Source organism: Megalops cyprinoides, chromosome 5 (assembly GCF_013368585.1).
Source record: "Megalops cyprinoides isolate fMegCyp1 chromosome 5, fMegCyp1.pri, whole genome shotgun sequence".
NCBI classification, from domain to species: Eukaryota; Metazoa; Chordata; class Actinopteri; order Elopiformes; family Megalopidae; genus Megalops; species Megalops cyprinoides.
The window spans coordinates 7250914-7277454 of NC_050587.1; the positions used below are offsets into that span (position 1 = coordinate 7250914).

Genomic DNA, 26541 nt, shown 5'->3' on the forward strand with positions numbered 1-26541 from the left:
AAGGCCTAAAAATGACACTACAGATGGCAAGCATCTCATATCTCCAGCATTGCCACAGTCAGGTGTCCGCCACAGCATACCAGTCACGTGACATGAGTGGCCATCCTTATTCAGGCTCTCTCTGTGAGTACTGCGAGTAATTGCTTCATCCATCTCCTGCTCAGAAACCTGGAGAAACAACCAATCATGGAAAAAATAGCATTTATTCCTAAACCTAATTCATTACATTATTGTCATTTAGCAGATATTTCTAGAGTGAATTCTAGAGGGAATTACACAGTGTATCTAATAAAGTGGCATCAAAATTTGCATAAACAGGACATCATTAACTACATGTGAATGAATGGTAGAGTTTAAGACACTGAGATCACTAGTGTATGCTGAGATTGACATGTACAGTAAGTGCAAAGCAATGTGTATAAATTAAGGACAATACCATCCAAATAAAAGGCTAACCACACACATGCAATAAATAAGAAGTGGATGTTTTCATGATTCTGTAATTACAAAGACATTTTCTTGACAATTATTTGGTTAAATATATTTCATTTATAAAGCAGAGACAACAGATGAGTGAAGGTTCTGAAGGCGAATCAATTTCGTATATAAAAGAATGTGAGTTTTCAAAGCAATTAATATAATTAATGAACAAAATTAAAATAAACATATGAAATGTACAGCTACATACTTATCAAAGTAGCATACTTCAAACTCTTTGTTATTGATACATCTAACAACACATTTCTTTCCTTTACATGTATTTCCTGAGTGTAATACAAAATAAAAATGTGTGCTGAATCAGGAGGCATATGTACAGGGTTAGCAATGAAAAGCTAGACCACCACCAGGTGCAGGTGCCAGATTACTTAGATGTAAGAGGTGTGTGGAGGAAAGAAAAAAGTACTGGATGCCATTACGGAAACACATTTCTTTCACAATAAGTACATAAAATTAGTCACTACCTGTCTGCCTTATAAGACGGCTCCAATTTAAGTGTGGCAATATTTCAGTACTTAAACACATACCATGAGTAAGAGTTGTCCATTCCCATAATCCAGAACGGCATACACATACAATAAGTAACAACACAACACAAACATAAAACCTAAAACAGTATATTTACAAACATTTATTTACGTTCCATATTCAAATGATGCATGGTGGATTTACAGACATAAGCTATGAAAACCCGACTTTATGTTTCATTTTACTGATAAGTGACATCCAAGACAGAGTTTAAGAAATCTGCAGCCTATTTATAGATACACGGCCATGGACCACATGCTTCAATGGAACCCATTTAGTAAATTTATGAAATCCGTTTGTCTTCCTTAACTCTACCCAACCAAAACGCACCTAGAGGATATCTTGTTGCGGTTATGCAGAGAGAAATTACGCCTATTGGTGAGGTACAAATAGTGTTACTTTCTGTGGTTTTATGTAGCTCCTGTGTTGAGGGAATTGGCAGATTAGTAGGTTGAGTGTGGTCTTCAGAACAGCTGGAGTATGGCTGAAAGTGCTGGATACTTATGAAGACTCGGTTTTAGCCTGACGACTGAAGTCTTTCTCAGCACAGAAACTCTGCCTGTGGCCTGAATGCTTGTCCTGCATGACATTGTTTTGTTGTTCTGATTTACATTTGGAACTCCTTTTTTGGGTACTGCAAGGATAACGTTTCAAAAATAAGGATAATTATCGATCTGTATAAATGGATAAACCTGTTACCTATGTCTAAGTCAACTCTGGATGACTGTAATGTGATGTAATGCAACGTTATGTAACGTGACCATGACTGTAAAAAAACCTCACACTGATTAACTGCTTATCCATGTTTGTGGAGATTAGAATGGTAATGTTTTCTCATTGGGAATACGTTAGTGTTAGGATGTAGACTAGGGGGTGTGGTCTGAGTGTTCTGGGATGTCTTACTTTTGGGTTGGGGTGCCGGCTGATGATGAGGCTGACTGGGCCGGGCCCACATTCACTCAGGATGGCGTAGGCCTCACTCAGGGCTGCATGACGAAGGCTCACAGCGTCCACCTCCAGAATCTGGTCCCCCCGGCTGGGAGTGGATACATGAGGAGCAGGGAGGGAAACAGGGACACTCAGTACAGTCACCCACTGCGCTCACTGTGACCCACAGTCACACAGCAGATAGTTTTAAAGCCATACACACACACACGCATGCACACACACACACATGCACAAACACCAATACACACATTCATACACTAACACACACCCACATACACACACACATGCACATAAATATGTGCAGACACATACACAAACGCACAGCAGAGGGTTCATAGCTCCACAGGGAAAGGAATGTAAAGACCGTCTATAATGGTATATTTTTTCCTCCTACAGTTACAGTTGCTTTTTCTATGTGACTATTTCATTTTATTCAGGTATAATTGGATAAATGTTGCCATTCCCCACAGGATATTATATGAGAGGGGACAGAATTAAACAAACTCTTAAATATCACTCCAGTGTGACACAGACAGAGCCAGCAGTAGTGACGATAAAAGCCCTTCAAACCTGAGTCTGCCGTCCATCTTGGCGATGGAGCCAGGGGCCAGGCTGTGGATATAGATCCCGGGAGCACTGTTCTCCAGCGTGAGGCAGCAGGCCCCAATACCCAGCCCCACGCCAGGCTCTGAGAGGCAGGAGATCCACGGTTAGAGTCAAAACAGTAACCCTAAACTATGCCTCACCATGCATGACCTCAAACCAACCTCAACATGGCTATCACCTCATATAAAGTCATGCAAATAGTTTCCCTGGATGTTTAATATCTTAAATAAGAAACTTTCTTTCGCTATTTAAAAGTACAAAGGAGTAAGTGCACATCCTATGGTCTATTAAGAGGAGAGCTGTCATGAAATATAAATCAAAACTTGAAAAAGAGCTCTTGCTCTTTAACTTCTGCTTTACTGTTGACATTCTTTTATTAAGAATGGCCTCCCTTTTCCTAGAAAAACAGGTGCCCTGCAGTTCTGCCCATGTGAGTCCTGAAGTTTGGTCCTCGCAAAACTGAATGTCCACACTGACTAACTGCAGAGTGCCACTGACAGAGCTGATATCTTCCCTAAAACACAGGCGCTCGCTAACAGCACAATCTTTCCCCTAAAACACAGGCGCTAGCTAATGGCATCATCTTCCCCAAAAACACAGGCGGTCACTAATGGCACAATCTTTCCCCAAAAACACAGGTGTTCGCTAACGGCATGATCTTTCCCCTAAAACACAAGCGCTAGCTAACAGCACAATCTTTCCCCTAAAACACAGGCGGTCACTAATGACAAAATCTTTCCCCTAAAACACAGGCACTAGCTAACAGCACAATCTTTCCCCTAAAACACAGGCGGTCACTAATGACAAAATCTTTCCCCTAAAACACAAGCGCTAGCTAACAGCACAATCTTTCCCCTAAAACACAGGTGGTCACTAATGGCATGATCTTTCCCCTAAAACACAGGCACTCACTGGCAGAACAGAAAGACAGGCTGTGACGCACAGGGCCACACCTTTGGTGAGCGCCACCTCCATGACGACGCGATCCTTGGGCCCGGGGCCCTTGCGGTAGGCCACGGCCACGTCCGCGTCCTCGGACCCCGTGGGCGCAGGCGTCCCACCGCTGGCGCTGGAGTGGGGGGAGGCGGAGCGGCTGAGCAGCGTGGGGGTGGGGCAGGGTGTGAGGCTGGGGCTGCGCAGCCGGGTGCGCACCGTCAGGGTCACCACACCCTTCTTCAGCTGCTGGAGAGAGGAGACGCCAGCCGTCACACCCCACACTTACACACTCCATCAAACATTACAGCTCATCATCAGGAGAGGGAAGTTAACTCAGGAGGGAAGGACGACAAAATCCCATATACAGCAGTGGAACCAGGTGATTATGACGCTTTATGAGAGGAATCCTTTACAATAGTCTTCAGCTATATGGGAACTGTAAAATGACAGTATCAAAACTCTGCTTAAAAATATTCTCTGTTCAGAGGTCACTGCAGCAAAGTAGATGTCACATGGGATATAGAATTGCTTGATTTTCACTGAAACTGGGTTTCACACCAAAAGGCTGCAGTTTATTCCCAGCACAGATGCTGTGGTTATACCCTTGGGCAAAGGTCTTAATCAGATCACATCAGTAAATATCCAATATATTTAGGTATTTGGATAACATAATGGATATTTACATTATATGGATATCTACAGTATAGCAATATGAATGGATCAAATTTTAAACATAATAATTAAAGCACAGAGGGTGAAAGGCAAACAAATACCATAAGCAGGTAAACCTCATAAATGTATTCTTAATTCTGCTTCAAATGCAAAAAGGAACACATACAGGATATCATGTCGGTTTTAATGTCACTGAATGAAACACCATTTATGTCTAATATACAACACTGACATTTGTTAAAAAAGAGGGACTCAAAATAACAGCAGCACACAATCCTGGGGTAGAGGCTGCTGGTGAAACTGGATCCCAGAGAAATCGGGCTGATGTGGAGGAAAAACAGCAGAGCAGGGCTCTGTATCACCCAGAGCTCCTCAGCCTAGCAGGCTGCGGAAGTCAGTCTTTTTCAGGAAGTACCTTGAAGGTCTGGATGGCCTGCTGGTGGGTGAGGCCCTGCAGAGATTCTCCATTCACCTCCAGGATCTCATCACCTGGTACAGACACAAAGGCAGATCACACGTGTTGGCTCTACCAGGCTGCCATAGCCTACACACATACACTGGGGCGGGAAATACCAGTGTTACTAATTAACTGCTTAGGGGCTCGGATTAGAATTCCAAGTAATAGGTGGAAATCTGTTCTATTCACAACATTGATGAACCAGGACACAACTGCCAAAAGTGATGTCACTTCAAAGTTCTCCCAAAGCTAATTACCTCAGCATTACCTCAAGCTTAGACAAGAACCAATGTCCTATTAAAATACACACAATGTGCATTTGTGCAATTAGGTGTGGGTGCGAATTAGATTTTGTCTGACCTCAGAGAAATTCTGTAGTAAGTGTCTATTGATTACCAATCAGTAGCACCCCTTTTGATAAGCCATTGTCTTCCTTGCAAGTAGTTGATAGATGGCATGGAGCCACACCAGGGTGGGAGACTTATCACATCTCGCTATTGATCACTCAACTGTCTCGCTAGTCCTGCACAATACAGAAGGAATGTAATGTTTGAATTCAGGGCCTCATGTACAGCTTTCCTGCACTTGCACATATTGTGACACAAACAACACAGCAGCACTGTCTGTAGACAAACTCCAAAACACATTGAGTGAGGATTTTGCTGCGGTAACCTTTTGGCAGTGACAATGGCAGAGATAATAACCACTTAGATGTAATAACCAAGTGTCAGTTCTAACAAACTCAGTGGATGCAAAGAAGACTGCAAAAAACTGGCCTGGTGCACTCATCCAATTAACAGCAAATGAAGCTTGTAAGTGGCTGAATAACTGAATAACTATATAACTACCGCCAGTAATCTCAGAAAGTGGTTAGTTCCTATTAATTCAAAGTAGGCAGACTGCATATAGTACATACAGCAAGTCATTGTCATCTGTTGCTCAGTATCAACTAATATCAGTTCCTAAAAGTGAATTGTTACCCTTAGTGCCATCATACTTAATATAATCTAACCAGCTAGAGATTCTGTGATGAGGTAACAATCATGATTGATGGTAAAATTAACAACCAAATTAGCAATAGTATGTCACCTACTTTCATGAAAGAATGAATTTATTACTTTCATTCTGTATTTTGTAACACACAATGCAGCTGGTCACACAGATATCACTCCTAAATCCTAAAAAAAATTATTATTTTGCTGTGAAATATGGAAAATGGTTGACAAATTTGGAAGGTGCAGCTAATGAGGAAAGATATTTTGGTCTCCGTGGCACATTATCTCGAACTTTCTGCTTTCAATAATGTGGATATGTTGCAAATAACTTGATGATACCTATCCCCTCCAATCACATGGAGAGCATTCAGACAAACATCTTATCTTCCTCCAGTCACATGGAGAGCATTCGGATACCACTTCCTATCCCCTCCAATCACATGGAGAGCATTCAGACAAACATCTTATCTTCCTCCAGTCACATGGAGAGCATTCGGATACCACTTCCTATCCCCTCCAATCACATTGAGAGTATTCGGATACCACTTCCTATCCCCTCCAATCACATTGAGAGCATTCAGATACACATCCTATCCTCTTCCAATCACATGGAGGGCTTTCAGATACACATCCTATCCTCCTCTAATCATGTGGGAAAGAGGCTCAGCTCTTACCCTCTTTCAGCCTCCCATCAGCAGCAGCAGCTCCGTTGGGGAAGATCGTCTTCACAAAAATCCCCATTCTTCCGCGAGCCGAGTCCTGTCCTCCTACGATACTAAACCCCAGTCCCTGGTGCACACGATACACATTAATAACTCCACTGCACTGGCAAGGCCCAGATAACTAAAACTGCTGGCTACATCACGTGATGTTCTCGGTAAGCTCTCTCAATGCAGCAAATCCTAGTTTTACTTACTCCAAGGTCTTATAAGAATTTTTAAAACACTTGAGGGTGAAAGATATTTCTACAAAGTGTAGAATCTTAAAGAAAATCTTTTTAAAGGATTTACAATAAAACAGTGCACATCCATAAATGAAACAAACAGACAAAGGGATTTATATTCAACAATTAAACAAAACTTACTAGAGTAGCCACTCACAAACCTACACTCAAATAGAGATGACTACCATTGAGATCTTAAACATTTACTTTCATATGTAAAACTGGGCAGATCTTACACATCTAAGCATCTGATGTGGCTTTGCAAGGTGCCCCTGTCCCCAGGGATCCCGTGAGCAGCAGGCTCTCACCTTCCCTTGTCCTTTCATCAGCACTATGTTCGAGATAATAGACGGCTGGGCCAGTCGCCATGGGGACTCCACCTGAATGGTGCTTAGGGAACGTGCAGACTTCTTCACAATGTGACAATCCTGAGGGGGTGAATAAATGACAGACGCAGCCTGAATCAAAATGGGCCTGAAATACAACTACTGCACAGCATGTTGCAACATATTACATGAGGAGTCACTCTGCCATTTTCACACTGGCCTTGGCCTTCCTCCACACTATACTTTATAAATCTACCAGTCAAAAGTTTGGACACACCTGCTTAAGATAATGATCTACAGACTTATGCATAAGTACTTGGAATTTGTTTATTAGTCAAATATAAATAGTGAAGTTAATGCCCATGTATGAATTTATTTCCAAAAAAAAAATATTTTTGGCTACTTTGAAGAATATAAAATACAAGATAGTTTTGATTTGTTTAACACTTGGCCACTGCGTAAGTCCATTTGTGTCATTTCATAGTTTTGATGTCTTTACTATTATTCTTTTGACTGGTACTGTCTCTACCAGTCTAATTTGTGCTGTTGTAGTATTTGGTACATGGGAAGTTATAAAATGAAGCATCCATTCACATTACAACACTGCTCAGTCATACGTTGTCCATTTGTGCCTGTATACGAAAACCACAGCCTCATTGCACATTTACAGTGCATGCAAGTTCAACCTAATGTCTCCATTAAGGAGTTATGTCTCCATAGTTTCCAACTATGGAAAGTTGATAAAATGCACACACTAAGCAGTGGTTACACTTGGTCAATTCACCACCACCAACACAAAGCTGTTAACATACGTTAGTTACTTACACAGTGGTAAGCCATAATATCAGAGAACGTGCTGGTAGAAACTAGCACTAGTCCTAACAGGAACAGCCATGCCAATACTATAATGGAGGTAACTGATGACAGGGTCTCCACAGAGGCACGAGCCACAGAAGTATTACTGACACCTCTGGTTTCGGTGAGATCAGATAGTGTTCTCTGCCAGTCACCTGCCGGACACCAACAGTGTCGAGCTGTTGGGGCAGGGAGTGCTTGCGCCCGCCTCGTGAGGACTTCTCCGCCATATCACAGCCAGCGTCCCCGTTCTCTACGATCAGCTCGTCGTCCTCCCCGACAGACTCCAAGCGGCTGCCTCCCCCTGGAACAACACAGACAGCCATACTGAGCATACATACTCAAAACACACTGTTTCTACACAGATATCTCTACTGAGTGTACATACTCCAAACACTGTTTCTACACAGATAGCGCTACTGAGCGTACATACTCCAAACACTGTTTCTACACAGATAGCGCTACTGAGCATACATGCTCCAAACACTGTTTCTACACATACATATACATAAATCCTGCATGCAATCATGTGGTGATGACTTCAATTCCAGAACTTTATTAGAAAATTCTTTGTTGAGACTTCCTTTCCAGGACGAATTCTGCAGAGACTCGAGTTTCAGTTTCCCAAGGAAGGCATTCTACAGGGACTTGAGTCTCAGCTTCCTGGGGAAAGAATTCTGCAGGGCTTTGAGTCTTAGTTTCCCAGGGAAGGGATTTTGCGGGGACTTGAGTCTTAGTTTCCAGGGAAGGGTTTCTGTGGGGACTTGAATCTTAATTTCTGGCAGAAGAGATTCTGCAAAGACTTGATTTCACAAGCGGTGTGTAATCCCAACCTTGAGACCGGCTTCGGAATTTCATGGGCGTTGGGCTGCGACAGCATCCCCTGGCTCCCTCTATGTGTCCTCGCTCCTCTAGTTTATCCAACTCAGTGAACTGCAAGGAGAGAGTAGATTAGCCTGGCCACTCCCATAAATCAAACAAACAGACCCTCCAGTGTGTAAGATACTGTAAAGACTCATGCTGGAAGTTATCAGCCACAGACAGAGATATGGAAAATAAAGAGGCTAGGATAAATCCATGCAATTCTATGCATGAGTATCATGAAATATTTTTTCAGATCAAATGTTTAATGTCTTCATGAGAACTGTAAGACTTGATTGCAGAATATGACACAGTACTGTTAGGAAAATCAATGCCAAGACCTCACAGATGAGTGGAGAATCATTTTATAGAAACAGAGAGACCTTACAGGTTGCATGGGGTTTAGACTTCCACGATTTATAGGGGGAGTGTAGCTAAAATTCATAATAATGCATGGTATCCTGAAATGTCCAATTTCTGAAGGAGGACATGTGCTGGTACCCTTTTAAGGAGGAAATGTACCTGAAACTCTCTAAAGAAGGAAATGTGCTGGTCATCTTTAAACAAGATTGTCATTGTGTTATTCATCTTGGGCTTTCCTAGCTCTGAAGCAAGATAATTCCAAAGTACTTTGTTCATAATCTGTGTGAGTTAATGTGGATTCCATCTTACTGCAACGTGCTTTGTCTTTGATGAGTGTAATGAAGTATAAATTCAATCAAGTTGCTAAGTAATTCAACAAATTAATTTTAATTATGATCATACTTATGATGTGTAAGAAACAATACCCAAATCTTTAAATGTACTATTGCAGCAGAGGAGGAATGATGGTGGTAGGGCACTACCCGATTTGTCAGTCGACCCTGCTGGTGACACACTGCTATGGCAGGTCCAGTCTACCTGGCCAGCACACCTGAAGTCAATGAGCTATTACAGAAGCATTTAACTCTGGAACTCCTTCACTGTAGCAGCTCACAAGAGGAATGCCACCTCTTGGACTAGTGTGGAGGTTGAAGTGGAAAGAGCATTCAAAGAGGGGTTTGTGTTTGACCTTGGACTGGATGGTTTTGATGTTTTGTTTTTGGATTTGATGTATGTGGAATTGTTGAGACCCAGCAAGTAGCATAGCTACCTGGTTCTAGAGAAGGACTATACAGTGAATACAGGTAGACTCCAAAGCAGAGTTATGTTTTCCTTTTGTGGTTTTTGTTGTATTGATGTGTCTCCTTTCCGCTTGTTTAACCAATGTCTACTAAACCCCTAATTTTACACCATATTTAGTGGTCGGTTATTTTATTTGTACACCTCACGTCCACCAACCTGCCTATCCCCCAGTTCTGCTACAGCATGTATACAGATAAGGACAGAGCATGCTGTGGTCAGACTAAATAGAGCTCAAAGTCTCTGATGCAGCAGGAGAATACTAGCCAATCCCACTTAAGAGTTTGCAGTCAAAAGATTCTGGGGAAAATGTGGAAGGGTTTTATGAATCCTTAACAGAAACAAGATCCAATAATCATCCTTTTATGTCCTCTTACTGCATACAAAAGCAGGATTGATGATGTTCCCATTTGAATGTTGACAATGTAAGAAAATTTCAAAACATGTAAAATCAACTTTTTACACTCTTTTACATTAAAGCTGCTGCCTGCAATAAAACTAAGCATTGTAAACGGTTTTACATTAGACTTCAAGTTTTCCTGACAAATGATTTCTCAATACACTGGAGAGAAATGTCAGCCAAGAACAAAAATGAAAGACAGTTTAAACCTTATTTTGCATGTTCATTGCTGTGACTACCCCAAAGCAAATCATTTCTGGTTCCAAACACTCAGACGTTTACCAAAGCACTTTATTGCCAGCATATGAACCCCAGACCATGGGCAACAGTTCCAGCCATAGCCACCCATCCATCAGACATTAGAAACACTGAGAAACTCCCACTCAGGGAGGAACTCTCTTTTGAAGTGAAACTAAATATTCATCCATCCATATTTTAGATGTAAATGGTTGTATCTGCTAGGCTTGTAGCTCTGTTAAAGACAGTGTATAAAGTAAAGCATAATGAGAGCTATACTTCCTATGTTTAACAATTATTTTCCCCTCAGGTTAAGTGCTGGACAAACCAGCTACTATTCTTTTGAGCATCATGTGGAAACACTTCAGTATGAGAATATTGCGGTGTTACACATTAGGAACAACAGATCAAATATCCCACAAATGATCAGAAATCTGTCTTTGTCCTTCAGAAAATCCTGAAAGCAGACTTAGCAATGACTATAATCTGAGGAGCAGACAATGAGATAAATGATTCCACAACACATCTGATATTCATTAAATATAAAATCACCAATGACAATGGTAAAAAGTTATGGAAAAATGGTTCACTCATCTTCTCTTCAGTGATTGCGCAGTTTCAGTGGTCAGCTTTAGTTAATAGCCAAGAAGAAATTTTATTACTTTATTCAAATTCTTCAGTGTTGCAGTCCTCTGTTTCCCACACTTTACTTTGCGGCTCCATTTTTGTATTTCCATTTTCAATGAATCACCCCTCTCCCTTAGCTCTGCTTTCTGCTACACATGGTTAGCATCAGCTTTGGAATCCAGCCGCTTGTAAAGAACGGTAATACAAATATCGTTTCTGAGTACCACTAGGTCTGCTAACTCCATCAGCTAGGCCCATCCTTTGAATAATTCTCTGAAATTCTCTTATTCCATATTTGACTGAAACTAGATCAGACTGGAAAGACAGACATCTAAATAGTCACACAGGGATTCAATTCCCAGGGTGCTTTTTTCTGTATTCAGAAAAAAAAGAAGAAATGGAAGTTACTCCACAATAATGTCAAGAATCATGAAAGTAATACCCTGAAGTTTCAGCTACCAGAATGCACATCCTTGTGTGTGCATGTGTGTATAATTTTCAGGATTTCTCTTGCTGGAATCCAGAGAGGTCGCCGGTTTCAATATTTGCACCTGATCTGTGTAACCAAATTGCCACATCATTATTCCTCCAAGATCCAGGAAGTGGAAACTCAGTACGGCTTATATGACGTTTTTGAAGAAAGGCGACGCAGAGGGCCTCTCTGGGAAATTATCTTGTAACCGAACCCCCACTTGGCACCCGCTTGTGCTTTTGACATTTATTTTCATTTCCTGCTGGAGTGGAGAGAGAGCAAAAGGCAGCATGAGAGAACAGGGAGGGGGGAGCTGCACGTGTGGCTGTCTGGTGCCAGAGGGGTCATTCAGAAGGCATGGTTTCCGGGTCCAAGTGGCCACGCTGGAGGGGTGGAGAGCAAACCCAACAGTCGAAATCAGACTGGTTGGCCTCTCAAGTCTTACGTCCAGAGCTCCAGCACAGATGGGTCCCTGGCAAGACTCATGAAAAATGCTCAGATTTTTGGGCTTTGTCCCATTGTGATTTACAGACATGATCTGACTGAGCATCTTTGATGAAACTGACATTTCCTCGGCATCTGAAAGATGCGTGGGATTGTCTCATGTGCCTGGAAGGCTTTCAGTCTCACTCTCACTTCATGTCTCAGGAACAACATCATGTGATTGCCAGCATGGTCTGCCAATTAAACTGGTGGTGTTCACATTGTTCCCTGTTTTTAGATTTTTTAAAATATAAAAAATATTATAAAATAAAAAATAAAATATTTACGCTGCCAGTTACACTGCCAATGTTCAAGTTGTTACCTGTTTTTACATTATTTGAAATAATAATAATTAAATATTATATTTGAAAAAAATGACACAGTGTGCTATGTGAAAATAAAATTACTTGGCTCAGAGCAATTGAGTAACTGTTTTTGCATCACGACTGTTTTGTTGGAGGGCTAATTTTCAGATCCATACTGCAGAGCATGTGTGAATCCAAAGGTTGCAATTGAATTATTCAAAATCAGTGGAATAATTTTCAAATTTTTCTTTCACAAGTAAAGTAAACTGACATGTTCTTTCACAGGTAAAGTAAACTGAGGGAGGGTCTTGACGTTTTGATGGAGGTGGAGCTGATGTGATGTGATCTGGGCTTTGCTATGCTCCTCTTGAGTATGTGCCAGGCCAGTGGGCTCAGACAGGCCCTTCATCTGCACAGCTGGGAGGAAGCAGCGCTGACAGCCACAGCTGTGTGCGCAGTCTCCGCTGGGCTTCACACACTCACTCTGCTCCTCCCTCCCTCTTTCCCAAAGCAACCTCTGTCACTTAAAGGGCTCTGACAGGCGGAGGTGTTCTTCATGCACATAATAAAACCACAATAACACTGAAATCTTCTCCAGGCATTCTGTATCTCTTAGGATTTGTAAACTTTGCAAAACTTCAGAGATGCCTTCGGTCTGTCAACAGCAACCAGTCTATGTATTCTTCACCAATTTCATTCGGAAAGTAGACATATTACTTCTGTAGTCATAATGACATGTCTTGTTTCCAACAAATGTCACAGGAGTAGTAATCGCTGAGTTTGAACCTGCAACCTGTTCAAGCATAAATCCAGACTGTAGATGGGGACATGATTAGCTTACTTCACAAAAAGATCCTTGGAACAGGGGACTAATCAAGCTCTTATCATGACTCCAAGAGGTGATGTAACTATTCACAGGGGACTCAAATTCATCCTCAGCTCTGAATACATGTATAGGTTCATTAATAACGAAGCCAGATGTGTTGAGGCGTTCCCAAATAAACTGTGAGAGCTGAACAGACACTGCTTGCTGGGTTTGCAGAGTACTGAACCATACTGCTCCCCTTCCCAGGTGCCCACGGATGGCTCAGCATCATACACAGGCTCTGTGCGGTACAGCTGGATAGCGGGAGAAGCATGGGAAACACTCAGGAACAGAGATGGCCGCTGACCTTCTGCCCAAACCCTACCTCTGGCCCAAGACTCACTGAGACAGGAGCCCTTTCTGTCCAACAGCAGAGGAAAGGAAGCAGGCGCAAACGCCCATCTCCTCACATGCGCACAGCTGTCTGTGCATTCGCCTTTGTTTACGCACAACAGGGAAGACATCAAGGCCTCGGCTTCTGAAAGGTGACGTCACCACAACACCGACATCCAGCATCTCAAAGGCAGCCCCAGCTGTGTTTAATTGGCCCCATTGATTTGGACTATCAGCAGGGGCTGGGGAATGCTAATATAATTAAGCTGCAGATGGGTGAAGGACTCAGCTCTCTAGCTGGGAGAAGAAGCAGTGAGCACAGCAAGGAACAGTGCGGCTGCAGGCGGGGGGGGGGGGGTGACCCAGTTTGCCCGACTCTAACAAGGCTTCCGAAGAGCCAGGCGTGCACCGGTAACTGGCACCGCTTCCTCCATGCCCTCATTACTGGCTGTCAAGAATGGGTTGGACACAGCCAGCATGGGTAAACTGCACATTCATTATTCCTTTTCATTTATGGACCGAGTCTCCAGGCCATCCCGATTCATCATCAATCTTTAAACCAGGACTTGCCGCAACTAGTCGTGCGCTTTAAACTTTAACATGCAGCGTTAAGCACAATGCTCAGAAACCGCATCCCTGATCACTTTATGCAAATGCATCACTTCTTGTATTTCAGGTCATGTCAAAAGACTCAAGACTTTACAAGAGCCATATTTACAGGAGTGCATTCTTCCAACAAATATTTGCAAAATTAGTGATAACAGCCCCAGAAATAGAATGCACCTCAAGGTCACTTGGATTGGAAAAAAAAAAGATAAATACATCAAGCAGTGCCCTAAGTAAGAATTCCACACAAACAGGAAACCCAAACAGATTTTTTAAGTAGATATCTAGTTGTCACTAATGTAGCATTGAGGCCCAAATCATCTCCACTACTGTCCACACACTTGACACACAAATTATGGCTGGCAGAGTCACGTTAGAGGACCAAACAGGACAAATGGAGCACTTCGGGTATTTTTTACCTAGATGAAGCCACACAGAGGCAAACGAGGAGAGACACACAGAGGCGGCTGAGAGAAAGAGGCAGACTGAGACGGGGGTGAGACGCACCGAGTTCCGGGTGGGCAGGCAGGGGTGGTTCGCCGTCACGTCCTCTGTGTCCGGCTCCCCGCTCTTTCTGCTGTCCGGGGGGGGCAGAGAGGTGTCCTGGGACGAGCAGGTGCTGACCAGATCCGGCAGGCTGGTGGACGGGTATCTGTGGAAGTCGACATTGGACTCCTCCTGTATGAAACGGGAGAGAGTCGCTTACTTTCTCCTGTGCGTGTATGTGTGTGTGTGTGTGTGTGTGTGTGTGTGTGTGTGTGTGTAAGAGAGTATTTTTAACTTTATCTCAGAAAGCACTTTGCTGCAGCCCATTAAGTTCTCCTGTTCAATTTTTCAGCTCTTCCAGGCGGATGGCTGTGGCATCCCCCCCAGAGAGGTAAAAACAATGTCTGCGTGCAACACATGTAGTGACAGCCCGTGGATCCAGTACAGGGGTAAATGCATAAATTGCCCCTTGTCTAAGCAAGCAGACCAATAATCCATGACACCTGCAGATTTTAAAATTATTACTAATAATATGGTGAAGATTTCTGTGATTTGCCAAGTGAATATTTCTTACAGTGTCATTTTAGGAGCTTCCAGCTTCCATCTTCCCCCTCTGCCTCACACATTAATGTGGATGAAGCTCTTTGTTTTCATGCACAGGTGTCCTGTCTTATCAATGACTTAAAAGGGCAAGCTTGGCCATTCCACAGACAGACAGAAAGAAACTCCAGGGCAGGTGAGATGTCGTGGCTGGACTCACCCTGCTGGCAATGACCAGCTGGACCAGCCCTTTGAAGGCGCGGAGGACGGCCACCGCCTCTTGGTGTGACAGTCCAACTAGCGAGTGGCCATTGATCATGAGCAGCTCATCCCCAATCTTCAGCCTGCCATCCCTGTGAACACACCGTGACAAAGACCATGGTCAGAGACCCATGGGCCAGAGACACTGAGTGGGGTAGACTAAGACTAACTCATCACGCTATGCTTGATAGATTAAGTCTAACTCATCAACCTGTGTGCTTAGTAGATTATGACTAACTCATTAGATAAAACAGGGTAGACTAAGACTAACTCCTCATACTAACAAAGATAGATTAAGACAGATACTGCACCACAGGGCTATTCCAAAAAGTCAAAACAATGAGCTTCCCTGATTATTCTCAGGAAGCAAACTAATACCAAGGCTTTTAAAAACACATATAAGGGCTTTGTCATTTCTGCAAACTGGTAATACTGCACAAGGGAACAATAGCTTGTTAGTTTCCTTTGTCTGATTAGCTGCCATCAGGAATATAACACCCTGTGTGACACTCGTCTCTTTATGCTGACAGAGCATAGAGAGGGGAATGTCAGACAGGCAGTGAATGTGGGTAATAGATTCTCAATAAGGTCCTTTTTAAGTCAAATTGAGCCTCTTGTCTCGATAGGACACTCGCCCCCTGATGAGGGCTCCTTTCTGTCGCTGTTGATGCAAATCGATTGGTGCCATTGAAATCCTGTCCCCAGCTCCAGGGGTCAGTCAGCACGACCTCCAGCTAATGGCATGCAGCCTCGAGGATCAGTGTGAGCACCGCACAGAGAGGCAGTCACAGTCTGAGGGGCAGTAATTTGCTTTAAGTTGGTACAACAGATCTCTGCATTTCACAGCAAAGGAGCAGGGTGGAGGCATTTCAAGCTTCCTAAAAAGCAACAAAAGACCAGTTTATGTACAATAAAGTCCAACAAATCTACCGGAGCCATGTGCGTTATATCTGCCAGGGTTACAAAATGATACTGAATCAATGTTGCACCACTAGAAAGCAAAGATTCCTATGGTCTCTCCTTTTTCCTTCCAATTATTCTCCTCCTATGATTTCTCTTTATACCAAAGCTCATGGTACCTTAAGGTTTTCCCAGGATGCAATGCATTCTCTTTTTTGCACATAAGAGATGTGCAGAAAACAAGTGAAGCTGGACAGCAATTCTGATCACCGGATCATCTTAATTTGTAATTATTTTGAGCTTTGTAGTTGGTCAACCTATTGATGGAAGCCAGTATGCAGACAGTGTAAAAGCATTTGTTTTGAATGCATGCTGAATCTTACAGCGTGGGGTCAATTCCAGTTCCAGCCTGGAAGCCCATAACTGCCCATAGTGCAAGTGTATCAGAGGATTGCAGCATACAAAATAACTCTGCCATAATTGTGGTGTAAAAGTGATCTGACGACCCGAATATCTGTCTGAAACATCCTATTTGCTTGCAAGATGTCATGATCTCTTCATTTTGATTGTTGCAAAGTCAGATCTGAAAGTCACCACTGTTGAATCAAAAGAAAACTCTTGAAGAAAGCAGTTGTTTCATGAAAATTCATATGCCTTGTTTGCTTTTGATTATAATAAGTGTCATATGTCAGATATGTATAGAGTCAATGTAGACCTGCCAATCATATTATTCCAGGGCTGTGTGCTGAATATTCATGAGTACTGAGAGAGTGGGGCCTGGTACTGCAGCAGAAACAGATAGCAATGACAAATGCTGTGTGCTGTTTTTGAGATGGCATCTTTGGTTCTGTGATTTGCTTTTAGAGATAGAGATTGTGTCTTAGAGATAATTCACTGCATTTACCCTCCTGGGAGAGCAAATTATACTATTTATACCAACTAGAGGCACTGTGCAATTAACATACACTTTGTGTTCTAAGTGATAAAAAATGACCGAGTGAAATCAACCATATTCCCTCACTTGTCCATCTAAATGGTCTCAAACTATGTTAAATCAGTAGGGGTTACTAAAAGAAAATAACATATGTTCCTCCAAATCTGTTCACATAAAGTCATAAGAACATATAGATCATTAACATAAAGCCTTATATAACAAAGGAATAAAGTTTGAATCTGGCACCTTAAAAAATGTGCAAAGGAACACTTACGATCAATGAGAAAGGTAGTCATTGCAAATTTGTGTAAATGTTAGTGAGGTGGTTCTTATGTTCACATTTATTATCTTGAATATGGTGCTTCAGTCCTTCCAGTTGCAAGCTTTTCCTCTAATACTGTACTTCAGCATAGCTCAAGTGTCAAGAAGCACATCTAAGATCAGATATTGCACCGGTACTTAGATATGAAAACATCTGAGTCCATGTATAATTAAGATCTCATAAATATGCAACACCGCCAGGGAGGGATACACTTTTAACTATTCATGAAGGTAACTGGAATTCAGTGTTTTTTTGTGAACACTCCACCTTTCAGGATGCTGAATATTTTCCAGTACAGTTTAAGGACTGGCATCCTTCATATTTCCATCTCACTGTGATCCTGCATTTAGGAGCATTAAGTAGTTGTATTAACTCATTCAGCAAGGAGCTTATGTGTCCCATTCTTCCCACTCCCTGAAGGTGACCTAGGGACCCTCCCACACAAGGAAGTGCAACAGATGACCTGTGGGCAGATTACCTCTGTGCTGCACCCCCTTCTTCCACATGAGCCACAATGATTCCGTGGGGGGATCGCTTGGACCCCCGACCCCCAGTGATCTGGATCCCCAGGCCATCCTGGCCCTTTACCATGTGCATCTTCCAAATCCTGCTGCCCTCCTTGGGCTGTGGAGACATAAGGAGAGGCAGTTTTTATTATGAGTGCTGTGGGAGATAATGACTCTCTCCATCCCAGGACCATTTCGTATGACATCCAGGCCATGGTCCTGGTAATCTGGTAGAACGGTTACAGAGCTGGGCTGGTAAACCAGAAGTTACAGGTTTATCCAAGGGGCAATGCAGCTGAATGGAAAAAAAATAATCTCTGGAAACTGTCCTTAACAAATGTGTCTGCTATGCAGATATGTATTATCATATTGCACTAGAAAAGAAAATAAAAAAACACTCTTAACCCATCTCAAATGCAATTGCAGCCCCAGGATGTAACTGCAGCATGTTAGCTCCATTGTCTCGACACTTCAGTCTCCCTGATTGTCCCACAGTAATGCATATTAATTGTGTCTACTAGATGACGTTCTCCAAGTTGGGAATATGCATCTTTAAAGTGCAAAGTAGAGTAGCAGACAATGTCCTGTTAGGGCAGCAATACCAATATTAATCTAGTTTTTCTTCCATAGCCTAGATAATTCACTAAAATAGCTTTTGCATAGGGAAATCTATATAGGCCTTTTATTTTTTAACTGTAAGATATGAATAGGTTGAAGCCTTCTATAAATAACACTAGTAAGACTCTCAGAAATGCCTGTATTTGACAGCAAAGTGAACTCAATCAACCTCCACCCAACCACACACACACACACACGCACGCACACACACACACACACACACACACACACACACACACACACACACACACACACGCACACACCAGTGAAAAAATATGTGAGTAAAATCACAGCGTGATTCCTTCCCTGTGAAACAGCTACCAAGAATTGATCATTTACAGCTTTCTCTGATGTTAATATCCACATAAAAATAACACAAGGCACAGGGGAGGATTGGACCTGGCTTCTGGTATGAAGCTGAAAATACCAATTCCAGGAACTGTAATTAGAAAATTGGGTTTTGCATGTCAAAGAATTGGACTTAAATGATCGGTTTCACATATAAGACAGTGCATTCACTACCTTTTTAAAGGCTTTGAATAACTGAATAATAATATTTGAAACACAATGCAAATCAAGAACTTCCTCAACTGCGATCGTGGAATGTATAACTAAATTAGTTCTTTAACTGAGCCATTTCATTGTTTCTATCAGTCCCACGGAGTGGCTGAAGTCACTGGAACTTATAATGATGCATATATCTTTATTATAACAAAGAATATTATACAGTACTGTCTGTACCTGCAGTTTCAATACAAACACATTCCCAGAGGTCCCTAATTCTCCAAGTCTGTGTCCTCCACAGCTGAGGTCATCTGAGGTAAAACAGAATTAAACACCCATTTCCTGTTTCCTGTAGACCAAGAAGAGCAAACTGGACTGTAGCCACAGTACAGTCAACTGCATCATTTATCTGCCTCCTCAAGCACTCAAGTGGTGTGGCGTTTTGTTGAGTGTCAATTGTAAACTGAGATCCCAGGTTGTGCTTATCATTATTATTGAGCATTATTGTGTTTAATGTTGTCCTGTGCTGTGGACACATTAAAAGAGAAATAAATGCAGGGATTTCTTCGTTGTGGTAAGATCAAATGAGATCAAATGTTTCAAAGTATGTGGGATCAAATGTTTCAAAGTATGGTATAGTGAGATCAAATGTTTCAAAGTATGGTATAGAAAAAGAGGAATGACACCCTCCTATTTAAATGTTATTCTAAATCATTATGACCAGTGCAGTTCCGCATGGATGTAGGGCCAAGGGGTGTGGAGAGAGAAGGTCTTTTCAAGGTGTCTTCCAATCACAACATGATGGACTGTAGCTGTACACTACCTGCTATTCTTTGAGGTGGGATCATTTCAGGATATTGCAGGAAATATCTGGATTCATAATGTGAATTGCATATTGATTGGACTGTACAAATGCCTGAGTTATAGATCAATCTAACATAAACAATCAAAATAAAACCTCATATTAGGTGATTAGATAGATAAAAGAACATCCATCCATTTTATTACACTACCCCTAAATACATGCAAAGGTATAATAATATCTAAACATCTTCTCCCTTTTAACTACAAGCCTGTGTATTCACCCACTGTGCCCCTTTACCTACAAGCCTGCGTATTCACCACTACTCTCCTTTAACTACAAGCCTGCGCATTCACCACTACTCTCCATTACCTACAAGCCTGCGTATTCACCATTACTCTCCTTTAACTACAAGCCTGCGTATTCACCACTGCTCTCTTTTAACTACAAGCCTGCGTATTCACCACTGCTCTCCTTTAACTACAAGCCTGCGTATTCACCACTACTCTCCTTTAACTACAAGCCTGCGTATTCACCACTACTCTCCTTTAACTACAAGCCTATGTATTCACCACTACTCTCCTTTAACTACAAGCCTGTGTATTCACCCACTGTTCCCCTTTACCTACAGGCCTGTATACTCACCCACTGTTCCCCTCAACATTTCTACATTCACACATTTGGATGTTCCCCTCTACACTGATATACTTTTTCGCAGTGAACCTGTGGTTCCAATATAAAACATGCACACTCCTTCACCCTTGCACATATACTGTACCTACTTGTAAAAGCTTAAACAACACAACTTAAAGCCTTCACACAAACAACTCCTGTAATTAGCTGTATTTCCCTTACATATCGGTGGATAAATCATATATCTGCACTAGAAACAGCTGTGCTCCCCATAAGCATCAACAAAAATTGCCAACATGTAATTGGCTTTACATTTATAGGAATACGTTTCATAATCATGAGTACTGCACAGCTAAGACATAAACTGTAAAAAAGAAAAACAATCAAACCCCATGACCTTTCCCTCGCCCTATGTGGCAAATGTGTGCCAATATTTCAAGGGCAGGTAAACATTAACACTTTTACTTATCTTCCATTTACATTAGTATCCATTTTTGCTATTAATCTCTTACATTTGATGAGAAATGACAACAATAATATACTCCCAAACACTCCTTTTTAATCCGGCTTTCAAGGCAATTACAGTACAGTCTCCAGTAACTCATGGCCAGTCCAGCTGTACACTACTCGGATTCCTAAGCAACTCCATCACTGTTTGTGAAATGATGCCCCATACACTCCATCTCTGCTCCAGGATGAACTTCTGACAGGATTTACACTGGAAGTACTGTAGTCATAGTTAGATTATCACTTTCCAGAACAGACCCTTGGCAAGATTTCAGCTCTAAATTATACATATTGCCAGCCTGTCCAGTAATATAGTCTGGGGAGGGCAGTCATAATTGGATTAGGTATCACTAAATGACTAAATTATATTACCCTGTGCCTTCCACCCCTCTTTGAGATAATATACTGGTTTCCTTGAAGCCAAGTAAAGTGTAGGAAGATCTTGCACATTTGTTCAATAATCAAATGTCCATTTCATGCTGTATTTTATTTGCACAATTTGTTTAAAAACATTTAAATACAGAACAAACATTTTTTCCAACTTATGCATTCTACTTTTTTATTGAGCAATCCTGAACAAAATTTTATATTTTTTTAATGCATAATACCCAACACTGCACTGCATTATCACTAAATTATTAGCAAAATGTGTTCCCTGATTCTACTCTAAGACTAATATGTCAGTCCATACATTAACCATCATGGTAATATATGGACTATTTTGAGATATAAGCAGTGCACATTACCATAAGTCAAATCAGAAACATATGCAAGCAGTCACATGGCCATGGGCTACAAAAATGATCACAAAAAGTACATATAAACTCGTAATGTTTCATTAGGCTGTCTGATTACAGGTGGATGAGAAAATCAATTAAACATAAAATAAAATACGTAAAAATGTTACCCTATAGTTATTTTCTTGTAGACAGATGGAAAGCATCTTGTGTCACAGGACGATTGATTTTTTCAGGATACTCTGGAAATGCTATATTTTTATCTTAAAATGATTTAACAATAAAATGAAAACAATTTTACCATTTTATAATACAGTATGAGTCTTTGAATAGACTGTTGATTTCAACATCATGAGAAACATATTCTTTCTCTAATCAATACAAATCCCTATCCAAAATGGAATGATTCAGTTTATATCTATATAAATCTACAGACACACTGTGAGAAATAATAATCACTTGAGGTTGGGGTAGACATGCCTCATTTCCAATATCTCTTAACCAGCACTGCTACTGCAGAGAAGCAAGACTGTGCTATGTACCATGTGCAGTATATCTACAATACTCTCTCAGAGTAATAAGAATTGTTTGTGCTCCTCAAGACAAACACACACAAACACCAGATGCTGTCTTAATGCTATGTTTGGTTAGGCATATTTATTCACTGTGTTGGTTTGTGAAGGCAAGGCTGATGACATAATGAGTCCTGAAACACCAGCCAAATCATCTACCACCTTCCAGTGAAGAATAGCTCAGCAGCCTTGTTTTTGCCAATACAGGGAGAAGAGCAGAGAAACTACTTTTGGATGAATGACATCACACTGGAATAAGAAGCTATAGCATCCACTATCAGGAGCAGTGCATTTGTGGCTTGAGGTTGACATATTCTGCAGCTATTCAAAAAACCTCTCTCTTTGTTCTGGAATCAGACAAAACGCATGTTTATACTACAGAATGCAATTAAGACATATTTGGACTATAAAGAATATAACTAAGAAGCAGGATAAAAAACAATGAGAACTTTATCCTCATTTATAGTTGATACACCTGGGGTTTTTTTTCCATTTTAGACAGCTATCTCTCACCCCAGCCATCTCATTCTGCATATGAGCTGTTCTGTCAGCAGCAGAGTGCAGGTGCTCTTACCTGATAGGAAAGCTCGCTGTTCAGTGATTCGCTCTTGCAGCTCTCAGAAAGGCGGATATGGGGGAGAGGAGGCAGGGTCGCTGCAGCAGACCCCATGCTGTGCACTGCCACAGGTGGGACGGTCACTGGCTCCCCCTCTGTGGGCGTGTACTCTGGGATGCTGTCCTGAGATGGGGTGGCCTCTGCGTCCATGGAGGAGCAGTACCCATTTTCCCGCTCCGGGTCACCTCCGTCCTTGCTGTCGCGGGTGAAGGCGGCGCGGGAGATGACCCCGAACTTGCGTGTGCGCTTGCCGTTCTGCGCCGGGCTGCCTCGGGGCTCTGGGGGGAAGCTGCCGCTGCACTGTTCGATGGTGCTGACGCCGCCCCCACCCCCGCCGTTACACGGAGGGATAGGTGCTTTGCGTTTGATCCTGCGCAGCATTATCAAGTAGATGCAGCCGCCATTCCAGCACTGGTCAGCCAGATAACTGTACAGGGGAAGGAGAGAGTGTGTGCTTGAGTTTATGTTCAGTTTAAATTCATTGAGCTGAGGTCAATTCCATAAATCCATTCCAAATTAATTTTTTTCAACAGATCAATTCAATTCCAACTCAGTTCCACCTCTATTAGTTTCCACTCCAGGGTCAATTATTACAGCTTGACTTATTATAACTCTTCTGAAATTACAATAAATACAATCATGTAGGCTGGTGGACACTGGAGGGAAAACTTGCCAGGAAATGACAGACTACCTTTTTTCCTTTTGCGTTAACATTTCAAATGTTTTATTTTGAGAGGGTTATGAGGGAAAGTGTGATTATGCTACACATGTGAGGCCCTCAGAGGAATGTGAAAACATCTGTGTTGATGGATTTTGATATTTAAACTGAACAGAAGTAAGCCTTTTTGCCTTATTATTGCAGTTAATTTCAAAATACAGCTTTGCACTACAGCACATTTTTAAAAATAGAAGCTGGGCAGTACAGCATTCTGATCAGAGGAAAAGCATATGCTTTTTGAGGTGTAAAAATCTTGGTGATGGACATTAAACAGATTTTCTTATTATCCACAAAATGAACACACAGAGAGGGAACTTGATCCTCTGTGAAATGCAGTTAATGGACATAATTTTACACAACATATTTTCATTCTTCTTTCCCCATGTTTTTCTTCTAATACAACTTGGCATTGTGATGCTACACAGACGAAATCTAGCAACCAGTCACTCCAATACTTGCACCTTGAGTGAAGGTTCATGCAGACTTCACGCAGTCTGAATTTGGTCTCAGTTTACTGTAGAGCACTGAAATCCTTCCTGATGAGTCATTGCATTATGTGTTAAAGAAAATTCATGGTATGAGAATGATAATCAGAAATGCATTCGATATGAAGAACTATTAACCAATGCAAGAAATACAGTCCACACAGTTAATAGAAGGATAGCCTTCAGCTAAAGAATGTTTGAAACAGGTTTGCAAAATGTGACTTTTTGATATAACATTGACATCTCAGACAGCCTGATAAACACGCAACTTACACCAGCCCAGCGTTTTAAATAAATTTCTTATGTAACTCATGGGAAAAATTCCTTCCTTTATACTCTCTTGAAAATAGCAGAGCCCGATGCCACACATCATGCCTAAACAGGTGCAGGAAAGTATGTAACAGCTACATCACAAAAACAGGAACCCACACTAGTAAATGTGTTTGTACAGGGAAAAAAATTCTTTTCAGTTTGCCATTGCCATATCATCCTTTGCAACTGGCTTTTCATAAGAACTAAATAGCATATTCACACTATTTCTATACAATATATTGACAGTGCAGTTTTGTTATACGTTAAGCACAGATAAATTCAATTGGAGTACAGGGAAAGTAACAGTGTTCTGTTGGAAAATAAACAAAGACCCTTTGACACCTAGTGCAAGGTTGACCATAATGAAACACTGTGACAGAAAAACATACTAGCTTGTAACCGAAAAGTTGCTGGTTTGATTCCACACTGGGGCACTGCTGCTGTTCCCTGGGGTAAGGGTCTTAAGCCAGAATTGCCTCAGTAAATATTCAGCTGTATCAATGTAAATACTGTAACCTATGTAGGTCGCTCTGGATAAGAGTGTCTGCTAAATGACAACAATGTTACGTTACGTAGCTGAAAGTATTGTCCAACTTTCATGGGTTTAGCTGAAAAGCTGTAGGAGGAGTTACATAATGAAAATTGGATGGAATAATAACAAGAGAAGGAAAAAGAAGAAATAATAAGAAGAACAATAAGCTGGCTTTTTCAAGCCGACTTACTAAATGCAGTCATATTGCTAATTATGCATCACATATTGTTTCATATGAGCAATTCCTGTAATCCCAAAGGCCACATAATGAAAGCCATGTAAATAATCATTTTATCACATTCAATAAAACCTAGGACTACCTTTTTTTAAAAAATGTTTTCAGTGTTCATCTCTGTATAGGCAGAATAAGTACCCATTTAAACATGGAAATGACAAAGATCCAAAAGTCAATCTAATGTCAACTGTATCTAAATTGAATGTCTGTTATACACAGCAAGATGTCCAAATCTTTCATGTCCACCTAGCAATGTAACCAGATAGATATCAATATGAACACATAGACATGACTCATATCTGCAAAACATCTTGTTACCTCAATATTTTTACCTTGTTAAATCAAATACTTCTCTCACAGCCAATGTTTTCACAGAGGAATAGGTGGTGTACTGAATGTAACATCTGTCTCTAGCAGGCTCTCCACTGTGGACCACTCTGGCATTTCCCTGCAGTGGGAAGCTATAGCATCCAGAAGGAAACTTTCTAGCTTTCATCTTTCTTATATTTGTTATGCAGTGCACAAAAATACTGTTAATTTCAAGTGAAGCAAAACAACCCTGCGCTTGAGATTAATCAGCTTCCTACTGCAAATATGAGTCATAATTAAGTAATCACTGGCAGAAACTAAAGAAGAAACATACTGCAATGCAACTGTAAACTAAGAGTGCCATGCTAAATGAAGGATACTCGAAGTGATAGACATGACACACTCTGGGTTTCTGCTGAGGCCATGGAACCACCATGGAACGCTCCCAGAACTTGCTCCAATATTCATCGATATTCGTTAATAATTCCAAACTTTGCTGTTTTAGTCTGTTCTACAGGCGGAGAACTTATGATTATTCCACTTTAGGTTGCCATGAGGTTTTTGTTTTTTATCTAGGTTTTTTTTTGAGCTTGTCAGCAAAGACTCTCAAATTCCTGTTCTTCCACATGGGACAGCAGTCTGACAGGCTGCTGACAGAGCTGATGAAAAACACATCTACTTTCATGACAAAACTGAAGTTCAAACAAAGCAGGGGCCATATGGATTCAAAAAGAAGAAGCAAAGAGTAAAGTGAAACTCTCTGCAGTGGATGAAACACAAACGAGAACATGAGAACTGGCACAAAACACTTGGGGAGAAGACAAATACAATCCAGAAAATAATAAACCATGTCTTCCTACTGGATAAAATGTCAGGTCCAAGGCCTAGTGGATTCTGA

At 41.5% G+C, this 26541-nt stretch overlaps 1 protein-coding gene across 1 annotated transcript in view; it reads right to left on the reverse strand.

The window, feature by feature from the left end:
* Positions 1–26541, reverse strand: part of LOC118777611 (PDZ domain-containing protein 2-like) — a 60277-nt gene that overhangs the window by 14214 nt on the left and 19522 nt on the right. The window contains exons 2-14 of the mRNA XM_036528708.1: positions 23011–23479; positions 18036–18181; positions 15361–15493; positions 14622–14792; positions 8598–8697; positions 7920–8068; positions 6892–7011; positions 6315–6429; positions 4604–4677; positions 3534–3762; positions 2545–2662; positions 1930–2062; positions 81–168 (exon numbers count right to left, since the gene is read on the reverse strand). Coding sequence (XP_036384601.1) covers positions 81–168; positions 1930–2062; positions 2545–2662; positions 3534–3762; positions 4604–4677; positions 6315–6429; positions 6892–7011; positions 7920–8068; positions 8598–8697; positions 14622–14792; positions 15361–15493; positions 18036–18181; positions 23011–23479 — 2045 coding nt within the window. The remainder of the gene's footprint in view (positions 1–80; positions 169–1929; positions 2063–2544; positions 2663–3533; positions 3763–4603; positions 4678–6314; positions 6430–6891; positions 7012–7919; positions 8069–8597; positions 8698–14621; positions 14793–15360; positions 15494–18035; positions 18182–23010; positions 23480–26541) is intronic.